This window comes from Lygodium microphyllum, chromosome 1 (assembly GCF_053477565.2).
Source record: "Lygodium microphyllum isolate KBCC chromosome 1, Lygodium_microphyllum_v1.1.10, whole genome shotgun sequence".
NCBI lineage: Eukaryota > Viridiplantae > Streptophyta > Polypodiopsida > Schizaeales > Lygodiaceae > Lygodium > Lygodium microphyllum.
In genome coordinates this window covers 154,833,353-154,847,820 of record NC_141135.1, presented here as the reverse complement: position 1 = coordinate 154,847,820, position 14,468 = coordinate 154,833,353, and the positions used below count along the sequence as shown (strand labels likewise).

The following is a 14,468-nucleotide window of genomic DNA, read 5'->3' as shown; positions in this document are numbered from 1 at the left end:
CACGCAGTCTGTTGGCCTGCCCAACTATCTAGAAATGCTGAAAATGTCCTAGTAACTGCATAGAGCTATCCGACCATCAAACAGGAAGTGTGTAACTATGCCCAAGAATACTAACTGTCAAGCAGTGAACTACAATGCCTTCTCAGGTCGGATATGGAGTACTATCGAAGAACAGCCTAAGGAAGAACCTTCATAAACAAATCTACCAAGTTGTCCTTGGTCTTGCAGTACACCACATCAATGATCTCATCCAAGATCTTCTCCCAAATGAAATCGTACTATATCTCAATGTGCTTCAACCTAGCATGGAATACAAGATTCTTTGCCAAAGCAATGCAACTCTCATTGTTGCAATGCAGACTCTAAGGACAACCAAGCTCTTCTAACAATTGCTGAAGCCACACTATCTTGCATGTGTTATCACTCGATACTCCACTTCTATAGATGATAGGGCAACAATGGGCTGATTCTTGCTACTCCAAGAGTGAACACATGCACCCAAAGTGAAGCAATATCCTATTGTTGACCTCTTATAGTCAACATCTCCAACCCAATCTGAATCTATCTAGCCCTATAGAGCCAAGGTTAAATCTCTTGTACCTGCTAGATAATAAATACCTAGGTCAAGGGTCCCCCTCACGAACCACAAAATCTTCATAACAACCTCCCAATGAACCAGCTTGGGTTCACTCTTGAATCCTTCAAACAAACCTTCAAGAAAACACAAATCAGTCCGAGTATTAAGAAGCCATATCAATGATCCAAGCAATTGCTTGTAGCAGGTAGCACCCACCGCCGATGAATTTGCATGGGCCGTAGCTTTCCAATTCAGATCCATGGGGGTAAAAAGAGCATTACACTCCATCTCAAATGTAGTCAAAAGCTTCTGTGCATTTTGCTATTGGGAGATAAAAAGCCCACTAGGAGTTTGCCAAATCTCATGACCTAGAAAGAAGTGGAGAAGGCCCATATCCATCATCTTGAACATCTCGTGTGGCACATCAAACATCTCATATGGTGCTTCCTTTGTCTACTTAACCTTCTAGGCATGGTCACCTGTCAAAATGAGATCATCCACATAAAGCACGAACAACGCATGCCCTCCAACTAAGATGTAGACATACAACTAGAGATCAGCACAAGAACGATGATACCCTAACTTCCCTTGGAGGAACAAGCTAATCTTCTCATTCCAAGCACGCAGAGCCTATTTGAGGCCATAAGGGCCTTCTTCAACCTATACACTTTGCCATTTGATGAGGAAAAACAAAGAGGCTCCTCACCATAGATCTCCTCCTTCAAATCTCCGTTAAGAAATATGAACTTCATATCAAGCTGATAAACCAGCCATCTCCTATGGCTAGCTACCACAAGAACGGCCCTAATGGTAGCCATCTGAGCAATAGGTATAAGGGTATCATGGAAATCCACTCCCAACCGTTGTGCAAACACTTTTGCAACAGGCCATGCCTTGTGTTTATCTAGAGTGCCATCACTATGGTACTTGCTTTTAAAGAACCACTTGATTCCAATCACCTTCCAATGAATGGACCACGGCACAAGATCCCAAGTGTCATTCCGCTCAATCGCATCCAACTCCTACTCCATACCTTCTTCCAATGTTGTGACTGCAAAGCCTCCTTCACGAAGGTGGGCTCCCTATCCTATATGGCATGAGACATCAAACAATAGTTAGTACAAACAAGCTCGGTGGAGTATGCTTGGTTTCTTCGAGATCACAGCGGGCTATCTTGCAGTTGCCACTCCTCAAAAACTCCCTCGATCCTTGTATCATAGATTGTATCACATGCCCAACGAGAGAAGGCTCATACTCCCCTCGCCACTCTGCCTCTACCAAAGTCTCCAGAGCTTCCACCAGTTCCGACTCAACAAGTGAATCCAATGGTGAAGCAATCTCCTCCTCCACTAATGAGGCATAGGCTCCGAAGGTACGGGCTCAGGTGCTCAACTATGACCTGGAAGTGCAAGATGTTCAACACCCCCCTCTATAGCTAGAAACTCCACAAATCAAACATCTCAACTCATGTATACCTTCCGTGAAACAGGATCGTAAAGCCTATATCCTTGCAACATCGAGCTATAACCCATGAACACATGTCTTTTGGAAGCCAATCAAAGTTATCCTTTTGTTTCTTCGGAATGTGAACATAAGCATTACACCCAAAAACCCTAAAATACGAGACATCCAGCTTTTGAGCAAAATAAGCCTCAAAAGACATCATACCAACTATGGTTGATGTAGGTGAGCGATTTAAGGATGTGGATGGCGGTGCCACTACTTTGGCCCATAGTCACTAAGGTGTTTGCGAGTGCTCCATCATAGTCTATGCTATCTCGATCGAAGTTCAATTCTTCCACTCCAATTATCTTCTCTCTAGTGACTTCTACTACCCTCACTTCACATCAAATCTCCTTATACAAGATAGCATTAGCCACTTGCTGTAAACTTCCTCGCAGTTGTGAAATGTATGTACATACCAGCTTTGGCTCCCTTGGAATTCAGATTTCATCATGCCACTTGCTGTAAACTTCCTAGCAGTTGTGAAATGTATGTACTTAGCAGCTTTGGCTCCCTTGGAATTCAAATTTCATCATGCCACTTGCGAATTTAATGCACTTGGAAACCTTGGCCAGCCAGTAATGCCCTTGCCCTTGGCTAACCATATGCATGTCTTTTTGACATCATGCTCTATTAAAATCGAAACTCTGATTCCCATAACCAGGGTCTTGTTCTATGACAAGCCCAAAACAAATCAAGACTTCAAGTATAGACAAAATTTTGTCCAATTGAACCAACTGAGGACCTTGCAAGTTGTTAATAATCTGTAGGAGTAGATGCGATAATGCATGCTTATAAAGGGTCATGTTTCATGCTATCCAAACATGCTGACAGAAGTCCAAGAGATGGGTGTATTCATCATGAGTAAACCTCTGTAAACATCATCCTCAAAACTTCTCAAGGTTAATAAAGACACTAGGTTAGAAAATGCCTAGTTACCACCACCCATGCACTATGATGTGCACTTTCCTCTTGCAGCAGACATATTTTTCCTAAAACAAAACTCCATTTCTTCCTTTCTTAATCCATATTAACCAATTTCATTGAGACTTAAACGTACTGTTTCACATAAACACGGTTTCGAAACTCCTGCTTTAGGTTCTCCTCCTTCATACTAGTAACTTCATTTTCAAGAGTGGCAACTCGGGAATAGCTTTCATCAAGTTGTTGAATTATACCTGCAAAATCCTCTTGCGACAAAGTACCTGCATGTGCCATCAAATACTTATGTAGACCTGGCTATAGGTTCTTCAATGACTGTATGAGGGAGGATTTTGATAAGGGTATTTTGAAACATTGGCTCATCGCATGTTTTTAAGGAAAAGATGCAGGATTAGGAGTTAAGACACACAAAAATTGTCGGTATTTGGCAACACCTGCACATGCCAGACACAAAAGTGACCGACATTCTGCTGGGACATGGTTTCAGTACAGCTCTTTTGTCTTGTTTGCAACTTAGCACAATAACAATTTGTGGAAGGCATCTTACATGATAATCTTAGTCAACAGACTATCAGCCACTACCTAATCATCAAGCAAAAATTTAAACCAAAGTGGCATGCATACTCTTTATATCACTTTCAACTTGGCTACTTAAGACCTCCCATAGATCCATTGATGACAAATCAGCAGCACTTGGTGGTGTCTGCACTTCCATTGTTTTACCCTGCTCCCATTTTCATATCAAATAGCAATGAAGATGTGTCAGAAGCGAGCTACATGACAGTTTGACAGGTATCAACTTGAAAGATAAGCCCTGATCTCTGAAAAGCCTCACCGTTGCTATTTTGTTACGGTTGCGATGGTGTCCGATGCTAATACCAATGACACCAGGCCTTCCAGCATCTAAAGAGACCTGATGAGGACCAAAGTGTTCAAAGTTTGACTTCTTTAATGGAACACACAAAAGCAATCACTCCAAAAGGAACCATATGGTACAATTAACAATAAACACTGCTAAATCAAGTCTTGATTTGCAACAATGAATTTTATCGAAATTAATTCCTTTTTTTTAGTGAATCAAACATTTGAAAAACTTTCTTGTTTATTCGGCAATGGCCTCCTGACCTGAGGTCAGAAAACCTAAAAACATGTCAGTGTCAACATTTGGAAATCAGTACTCAAAAATGTCATGAAATTCAAGGAACAGCCTCTAAGTCTCACTTGACATCTCTTATGGCAAAATTGTATCTTCAATAAAGGCCATCTTACCAAAATACTGAAACTCGTTGAGGATTCACCCAAACACAAACTTCATAGGCCATCCAACCAAAATACTGAAACTCGTCAAGGATTCACCCAAACACAAACTTCATAGGTCATCCCAAATGCAAGTAAATTTTTTCTCTCCTCTTGGAAAAACTGTATCTCAAAGCTTTGCAACCTTTTTCAACACCTCTTACCTCGATCAGTTCTTGGTCACCACTAACCTTCCCTCTACCCTTGCATCTACTACTCTCCCACCTAGACAGTATCAAGCTTTTGGAAACTGTTGAAAGTTTTCTAGAGTGAGTGGGGCTATTATAATAACAATAGGAGCTGCTGTTATATTGCAACACATTAGTTGTTCAGCTTCTTGATCCCTCCATAGGGACCCTATATTAGATCTCCTTGAATTACTCAATAGTAGGAAAGCCAAGATCGATTTGTTGTAATCACCATTTTGGTCTCATAGATCCTTTTGGCCTTTGGTAGATAGTAGTAACCATTTTGGTCTCATAGATCCTTTTGGCCTTTGGTAGATACTACTACTACTACTGATAGTAGTAGCCATTTTGGTCTCATAGATCCTTTTGGCCTTTGGTAGATACTACTACTACTACTACTACTAACCCCTTCCTAGTTGTAGCATGTTATGTAAACAAATACTCGAGCACAAAAGATAAACTCAAAGTGTACAACTAAACACAATGACAGAACAATAGGACTCATAGGTGAAGAGTAACTCAAAGCAATCAATGCCATCCTTCTAACTACAAGGCAAGCCTTGTACTTATCCAAAGCTCCATTAGCTTTCAATTTACTTCTAAATATCAACCTTGTCCCAATGAAATTCTTGTGGCCAAGATGATCCACCAAAATCCAAGTTCCATTCCAATCAATGCTCTCAAGCTCCTGTTTCCATGGCCTCTTGCCATTGGCAATGCTTAAGAGCCTCCTGCCAATTGTTCGGCTCAAAGTACACTATGTAATCTATCATAAAGACAAATGCAAATGAAACAATAGGCATGAGCTTACCAGACCTTCTAGGTCCCTCCAAGATGGAATCCGATGGAAGGATCCCTGAGTCCCACATGGTCTATTGGTACTTGTTGTTGAGCTAAAAAATGCATTGCATGCTGATTAGCCTCTTGAATAGCCCCAAAAATATTCTTATGTAATGAAAAAACACAAAAACGGTATACAGTTTGAGAGAGTTTCAGTGAAACCCTAATTTGGGAGGGTCCATCCACATCTATAAATAGACAAGCTGCCCCCCTTCAGTCTTCATCCCTTTGAGCAGTTTTCCAACCCTTGTGTGCACATTTCAGGCATCACTCTCCCTCCACATGGCTGTCCAACCTTCATGACTACTACCACTCCACCTTCTCCTGCCCCACAGCTGCCACTACAGCTGCTCCCCACTGCCTAGAGTTCTTCCCTTTGCTGCATTTGGTGCTGATCAACCATCGCCAGCATCCTCACCTCCTCCAGCTACTTGCGTTTGGCATCCTGCTATCTAGACATCAAGTGGGAAATCACTCTCCTCCCTCTACATCGTTGTGCCTACCTATGTTTGGCATCCTGTTGCCTAGGTGATAGTGTTCAGCACCCTTCCTCCATCAAGCAACCCTCTATCTACTGAGTTTGTAGCCTTTTGGTGTTACCTAGGTCCTTCTACATCATTGCTACTTGCATTTGGTTTTTCAACAATGTCTGGCATCGTCATTTTGCAATTTCCTCTTCTCTACCGCTACAACTAGTGGTCTCAGCCCTCCGGATCCGTCTCCGATGGACGTCACTCTCTAACACTACTGTTCTACCCTTGGGGACTCTATACACTCTTTATCCATTTACATTTTTCATTCACTTCAAAGTTGTTCTCTTTCTCTCTCCTTCTGCTTGTGTTTGTTTCTATGTTTGAGTTTTGAGTTTTGCTTTTAGGGTTTGAGTTTTGCACGTTTGTGTCTATATCATTGTGTTTCTGTTGCAACCGTGCACTTTGTGTTTCCTCAATGCAAACCTTAGCAAATAGTCCATAGTTTTCTTCACTTGTAGGGTGGCTTATTAGGTGGGCTACTTCTAGGGACAAGATCTGTAACATAAACTTCAAGCCTTTCAGACAGTAGTTGTCCTGGAGGTAACTGAGAGAAGTAATCAGTATATATTTTCAAAAATGACATGCGATCCTTCTCTAACTTAGACATGTTCCCAATATTCTCATTATCATCTGTATCCTTAGTAAAAACCAAATATGCTAAAAGATGACTTTTCATTACTTTAGAAATAACAGCTACAGATACAACAAGGACAAATTCCCCTTTTAACTTTATATCAAGTGTGAGTGTCTTTCCCTTATGCTGAATAGTGATCTCTTTTGCATGTGAATCAATCATTGCATGCATATGGTAACACCATGGCATTCCAAGCAATACATCATAACCCTCAAGTGGAGCAATGAAGAACTCTTCACTATCCAAATATCCCTATATATGCAACCGAGGTTTTTCAATAAGTGGTGTGACAGGCTTTGCATGGCCTACTATTCCAACTTCTCCCATGGGTCCCATCTCATCAACTCTAATTTCTAGACAAGCTACCATGTCAATAGAGATGGAGTTGGCTCATGCGTCATTATAAAAGAAAATCAATGCATGTTGATCTCTAATTTTGCCCCATGCTCTACATAACTTTTTCTCATGCTTTTTACAACTCAGTAACATCATCATTGAGCTGATCACTAACAATATCAGGCACCAATCCCACTAATGTTTTGGGCTTCTTTCCCTTCAAATCTCCCTAATTTTCCAATTTTCCAACTTGCTGCCAATTAATACAATCCCTTGTAATGTGACCCTCCTATTTGCAAATGAAACATTTATTCGCAACCATCAATTCTATTCATTGTGCCAATGTTTTCGAGCCCTTTCTTTGCTGTTTTGGCCTCTTTTCAGGCTGATTTTCAAATCTGCCCCTTCCCTCAACCTTAAACAACTTTTTGTCCAGCTTCTCCCCACTCTTTAGGAAGCCCAAATCCTTCCCACACAAGAAAGCATCGACTGTGGCAACAATCTGTATGAGCTAAGACATGCTAGACAATATGGATTTTATACAAAAATCCCTGATTTCTTCAGACAATCTACAAAGATATTTTTTACTTGCTCATGAAGGGGTACAAGGACAATAAGAAGTGGCAGGCAATGATGCATCCCAAAAATTCTTATTATATTACTCCAAATTCTCACATTCCTTAGCATCTAGCTTATTTCAAGCTGTCATGATATCCACCTCAAAGGTACTTGTCAACCAATTCGATACAAACATTTGCTTAAATTATATCCATATTGACGGGGCTCTACCTTGTATCAAAAGAGTGGACCACCACTACAATGCATTCCCTTTCAAGAAAGTGGCTCCCTTTCAAATCTTCGAGGACTCGATGAAGTTTCCCCTTGAATAGGCTACATCAAACTGTTGAATGAAAGTCAAAGCTTTCAATCTATCTTGTGCACCACTAAAGGACTCAAAGTTCACTACTTTTCCACTCTCATCATAGTCTTTTGCTGCCCCTTTGGATGTGAAATTGCCATACACTGGCTGCTACAAAAAGGATGCATTTGTTGAATTGACCCAATATAGGTGGCGAAGTGTGCATTTTCAGATTTATGAATTCATTGCTTGCTGTAATTTGTGATAAATTAGGTCATTCACCACCATTTCCAAGAGGAAGGTTGTTTTCAATGGGTCTCTACACTTGCCTCATCAATGTGCAATACATGATTCTGGACTAAACTCTCAAGCTCTAATATCAATAAAGACGAGGTGGACCCGAGTATCGAATTCATTGAAGGTCCAACAAACCGGTCTAGCATGCCCTCTAGAGTTGAAAATGGTGCAAATTGTGGTGCCTAACCATCAATGGCAGTGTGACTCTTGTTAGCTGGGGGAGAGTTAAAATGGTTAGATGTAAAGAGTCATCACTATTGTTATACCAAAGGTCGTACGAAAGCCTATATATGTATTCATTATTAAGGCAAGAACAACTATCTCTCTCTTCATCTTCGCATTCCCTCTTGCTCTCTATGTCTCATGATTCTCTCTGGGCACCTAAGGGGAGTGAATCCCCTCCAAATATTTAGTGACCATGAACCCATATACCCACCCTTGCTGATCATCGTGGTGATTTCCTATCTAGCAATGCCACCTAATGGACATGGAAGCCAAACACCACCTTCCAACTCCCAACACTCACCATTTCCTATTCATTTTCTCATTGTGTCTACTTTGTTCAATTCTTTCTAGTTTTTTCATGTCTATTCTACCGAATGGAGAGAACCAATGGCACCGTGCTCCAATCGATGGGAATCTAATTGCTTTGAGGCAAAATCAACCCCAACTAGAAAATCGTCAATGACAATCTAACCTATCCAATCCAGAAGCACGTAGGCACCATGCTACTTCCACTGTGAGGTTTACCCCATAACTTTGAGATGGGGCTCTAAGTGGCGATGTTTGTATGCGGCTAACTTGACCTTAAGCTCATTCCCAACTGTGATTTTGAACTCTTGGAGCTCATGGCTAGGATTGATATGACAAGTCCTATTCTAAGCCACATAGCGATAAGTCAAGTCCCACCACTCCAATGCAAGGTCGAAAGTGTTGTAATTGAGAGCGGAATTCTAGTAGAATGCCTTGCATTAACTCAACAATGGTGCTACTGAAACAAATATCTTCAATGTGAGCATTCTTAGTAGATACAGATGAGGTGCAAGAACTTTAAGGTGTTGTATAAGAAGGGTAGGATGAAAAGACAACCATAAGGTGCCAATGGAGGAGGTGCCAGAACCCAAAACCCTCGCCCAGTCGTAGGCTATGGCACTAGAATAAAACCAGAAGGTCTACAAGGTAATCTTATGTAGGCAAACTCTGTCACCAATTGATCAACACTCGAGGGGTGAGAATGCTTGGGTAGGTAACCTATGAGAATTTGAAGCCATCATCCTTGCATAGTTCTCACTTTTTTTTTCCAAGAAAATAAATTTCTATTAATAACACCTTTGCGAATAACCTAAGATAAAATACAAAGTACAAGGAACTTCGTGAAGAGTAACTAAGTACATCACAAATACAAAGGTTGTGTGAACAGTCAATTCAATGGGCCGTAATGCCAAACCATATGAGGGACAGTATGGGAAAATTATACTGCAGGATGCACTGTCCCAAAATGCAGGGCTGAAACTGATGTAGACTGATCTGGTGAACTATGCAGCAGCAACAATGCAATAGACAGCGCCTGAGGGCAGTAGAAGATCAGGGCAGCAGCTGTAGGCAGCAAACATTGCTGGCTGGAGGCTGGGCAACAGCTGCCAAGGTGATGTCAGCAGCGTATTGACAGGCTTGTGCAGTAAACACAGGATGATCAGCGGCCGCCAGGTACAAAACAGATCTGAGCAAGCAGTAAACAATCAAATCTGTAAACATAGTAGCAAACACAGGCTGAATGGGTCACCTTGTTATTGGACAACACCACAAAATGACATATCCTTCACAAGGGGTATGGACAGCAATGAAACAGGTGCCAACAAGGTGTTAAGCCAAAAAATGAGCATTTCACACTAAACCTTGTTTGGCTCATTTAAACAGCCCCAAAACTCAGACTTTAATACTACAAAGAGTTTCTGTGTCCCATAAGCAAACTTGCACAATTTGGTTGGTCCCTTAGCTATAAATGGATGGCATGCTCAATCACTTAGTATCCTGATCATTCAATTCCAGTATGTCCCACTAAATCTTCACCTTCCAAAGGCTGCTTGCCCCTCATCAACTGCTACCACCTTCCCTCTACACTCACTCGCTGTCACCAGCAGACGTCAGCATCCAGCCTGCATCCATGACAAGCCAGCACTGATGTTTTGTTGTTCTCAGCTTACATCTGGCTGCTAATCATTATCGTCTACCTGGTTAACTACTTCTTTGACTGCCTTGAGCACCTGATAGCCTAACCCCCCACCTTGTTTTCCGGCCACATGGAAAGCTGCCTTTGCAGGTCTGATCAGTCGTGAATCACCCAGCTGTCATGCTTGTCTTGGAGGTCACAACCTACCAAGCACACTTCTACACCCTATGTTTTTGCTGCCTGCACTGGTGGTCACAGCGCTTGGGATTTAACTCTAGCGAACATCATACTCCGACACCTCCCTCAGCCCAGTCCCACAAGAGCCATCAGCTATTGGACAGCTCTGCCTTTGAGCATTCTATATAGACATTCATACATTCATTCATTTACAGCATTCGTTCATTTCCTTCACAATTATCTTGTTCTCTATTTTGCACTTTTGCATTTTTGTGTTTGTCCGAGTTATTATGTTTTAGCCTTGTTTGTTCATTCTACATTTTCTCAATGCAAACCATGGAATATTTTTACACAAGGTTGGTGAGAGCATCTAAGAACATAGCAATTGAAGTGACTCTAGTCCATTGAAGAGCCACACACAGTCTATGATAACAGCCTCATTGATCACCACAAATGATTCATGTAAAGACTTGTCTTCAATATTAAAGGAATACCATATGGGGTACTCACCTTGAGGGCCAATCTGGTGTCGTCTACTATGCTAGACTTCTCTAGTTCTCAAGTACTTTGTGCCATTTAGTTCCTTTGCTAAATTCAATAGAGACTGTGCTGTAAGTTTATTTTCACTAGCCTGTAGATCAGATTTACAGGCCAATTTCATCCTACCACTTCATTTTAAGCCATGTTTACCTCGTCTTGTGGTATCCTCTTTGTATTCCTGCTACTAGATGTCACTTGTACTTTGGTTGATTTCAAGGACGAAAATCTTTGGGGTAGGAATGGTTTATAGTGAACCGATTTATAGGCCTAGGGCTTGCTTAGGGGATTAGGGCATGGGCTATGGCCACCTTACAGTTTCCAAGCTATAGAAGGGGATACATAGCATCTCTTGGTTTGCTCCTTGAGAGCTTGGCTAGTTGTAGCTAGGCATAGCCCTGGACTTTAGACTTTCATGGGAACTGACCTATGTTCCTTGCATATTGATCTAAATGTATCTTTTAGCTAGAGTTTGGCTCATTACAAAGATAGATGTCCCAAATGGCCAATCATGCACATCATGCCTACGTACCATCGCTTTTTCTTTTTGTTGTGAAGGCCAAGTTCTTTTTCAAGTTAATAAATGTAGAATTCGTTGATGACAATAACTTGTTCAGGCCTTTGTTATAACCATGAATGTATTTCATCTAGCCTCAAAAGCACTCCTCAATCAGCATAAATCATGCAACTCTTGGATTTTGAGTCCGCAATGATATTTCCATTTCACCTCTCATAGGATCTCCATGAGGTACATAATCTGCCATATTAACATTTCTTTTGAGCAGTAGAGTTGGCACTCATGCGATACTGAACATTATTGAGCATCACTAGACACTCTCTTGCAGGAAGAGTGGCGATGGCCAAACCAAGTACTTTCGGCAAGAACATGGTACATCACTTCTTGTTGTGCTTTCTCTTGATCCTATCTTGGGCAAGTGAAGCACCTTGTTTGATCACTATCAAAGCCTAGAGTGTAGTCTCTTCTGCCCTTTTTCAAACTTACCCGCAAGCCTGCTGGAGAGAAGAGAGGACAATCTATTAATATTTTCAATAGTTTAGAACTATAGATGATCATAGTCTATGCTAGACTTAAGCTCTCTCAAACAAAGGAAGACTTCAAATATGGTAGAAAAGTAGCACACTTCATGACACCAGCACAAAGCTGACAAGGCTATTCCTCTACATTGGACCACTCAAAACTAGACTAATGGATAGTGGAGGGATTTGTTTATTTGAAAGGTATGTTGGTTGATATACTAGGTGCACATGAGGATGGGCCTTTCACCTTTACAATATGAGAGGAGAGTCCGCCAGTAATAGTTTCTTTTTTTCGTGGTTATACAACCAAATTAGAAAGGAGGGTTTGCATGAGCAGGATCAACTAACCTATCCTCCAACCTTTTCCAAAAGGGCAGACTTCCAGTTCTGTGCTAATAAATGTGGGGGTAACAAAAGAGACTCAAAGACATTGCCTGTAGGAGAGTCCCACAGCCCAAGATGTCTGGAGAGGGCCTTGTTGATAGTGCTGACAAGGCGCTCAAAAACAAATGATAGTGACTTCGAGAGCAATTTGCTTGGGTTAGGGCCTAGTTGTAGTTGTAAGGATATTTTGCGAAGCATCTCCCATGACACTTCAGATCATGAGCCAAGAGTGATTCAACCTGATTTTCAAGAACTCAAAGGTCTATAAGGTAACTTTAAGAACTCAATGCCATATCCTTAATGGTCTATAGGTCATTGTCTCGTACGAGAGCTCATGGCTAGCAGATGGCCAAATGCAAAAGGCACGGATAATAAGAGACTCTTGCTTTGTAATGTGATTATTCACACCCTTAGAGAAAAGATGTGATAGACTCCAAGATGGTTCAAAGAGCAAAGGAGACGCAGGAGGCTCTCCTAGACTCAGAAATCAAATGAAAATTTTCGACACCTTTCCTGACACTCTTGGCCAATATACTTCTTTAGATTAGACCTTCGCTGAGCCCATTGTGCAGGCTCTCTCTCTTGAGAATATTGCGCGTTCTCTATGTCTTTTGAGCCGAGGTTGTTATATATATACATATAGTTCTTGACTTTACCTGCTTCATTTCCAGTTCCACGCCTGTATCCACAGCACTGGCCTGTAAATGAAGCGAACAGGGCTGATATTCTGCTGCAATAGTTCAGTTAACGCTTCTCACAAACTTACTATGGCGGCACTTCACACATCGATGGAGGTGAACTCCAATTTTTGCTATTTTGTCTGAGTCTGCCATCCATCTCTACTGCCTGGATGTAACTCCATCACTGACATTCCAGAATCTCCACGTGCTCTCTGGAGAATCGCTGGCGGGAAGGGCGCTGGTTTTGGCATATCAGAATAAACGCTTTCTTGAAGGTGCTCTCCTCTGGAGGTCGTAGCCAGGACCAACCATGCAAATGTACGTGCATCGCACACATATACTTCTCAAAATAGCAAAAGTATTATTATTAATACCTCATTGTATTGATACCTTAGTAAACATTGTATTGATACCTTAGTAAACATTGGCCCCTTTTTTTAAAAAAAAGTTATAACTCAATATGGCCCTTCATGCACGCATGCTGCTAGCTTACCCACTCGCCCTTCATGATGTCACCCATGCCCTTCCAAGTTCGCGCGAAACTATAACCTATTTGAATTGATCCATTGTTATCATGATGAAATACATCAAACATGTTTTTTTAATTTAGTGAAAGTTCAAAAATGGAGGTATGTACATCATGTGTCGCTAGTTTCCGCACAATTCTTTGAACCTCCCAGCAAAGATCCACTTTAAATTGAGGGAGCCAATCAACATTTTTACCATTAAATACTTTTTCATTGCGTACAAGCCATATGGACCAAAGAAACATTCCACGTATCAAGGTCAACTATTTCGCGGGCCACTAGGACTCTACAATGGATAACACAACGAGGTTAATGGTTAGTAACCCTCCTGCCACCTAGGCCATGCTGGATACTGATAATGGATCTTAGCCTGCGCCTCAGACAAATGAACAAACGAGCTCACTAGTACGACTTGCCTAATAAAAAGTTCAAAGATGTTTTAAAAGAACTATGACTTGCCTAACTTTCCAAAAAACCATGTGCTCTTTGCCTAGATTTTCCTCGTACAAATTACTGATGCTTCGCATTGATTTTAGTAATAGTTCATTTATATGTACATGTATACATTTTATGTGTGGATGTGTATATCTACATGTGGACATGTGTGCATGTTGCATACATGAATGTGTTTGCACATTTCCGTGCACGCATACATGTATATGTATGCATGTATTGTTCATGTGTTTTTATAGTATATGTGCATTTGTCCATTGTTTTAAAGCATGTATACAATGTATGAACATGTTTAGCCATTACAATTATTATCTCATCTCATATGTTCAATTCTGAAAAAATTTCAACTCTTTCTTTATAGTGTATTTGCATTTTGTGGATGTTTTAAAGTATTTAAACATTGCATGCACATGTTTAGCCATTAAAATATTATATCATATCATACATTTGATTAAAAAAAGAAATTCATCTCTCTCTCTCTCTCTCTCTCTCTCTCT

The 14,468-nt window shown here is 41.0% G+C and overlaps 1 protein-coding gene across 1 annotated transcript in view; it reads right to left on the bottom strand.

Moving 5' to 3' along the window:
- The window catches only part of LOC148041857 (uncharacterized), a 184,734-nt gene extending 171,461 nt beyond the window's left edge, over positions 1-13,273 (bottom strand). Inside the window, exons 1-5 of the mRNA XM_087688807.1 lie at positions 13,078-13,273; positions 12,968-12,990; positions 3,858-3,935; positions 3,647-3,746; positions 3,141-3,285 (exon numbers count right to left, since the gene is read on the bottom strand). Coding sequence (XP_087544933.1) covers positions 3,141-3,285; positions 3,647-3,746; positions 3,858-3,935; positions 12,968-12,990; positions 13,078-13,144 — 413 coding nt within the window. The 5' untranslated portion in view covers positions 13,145-13,273. The remainder of the gene's footprint in view (positions 1-3,140; positions 3,286-3,646; positions 3,747-3,857; positions 3,936-12,967; positions 12,991-13,077) is intronic.
- Positions 13,274-14,468: the final 1,195 nt, after the last annotated feature.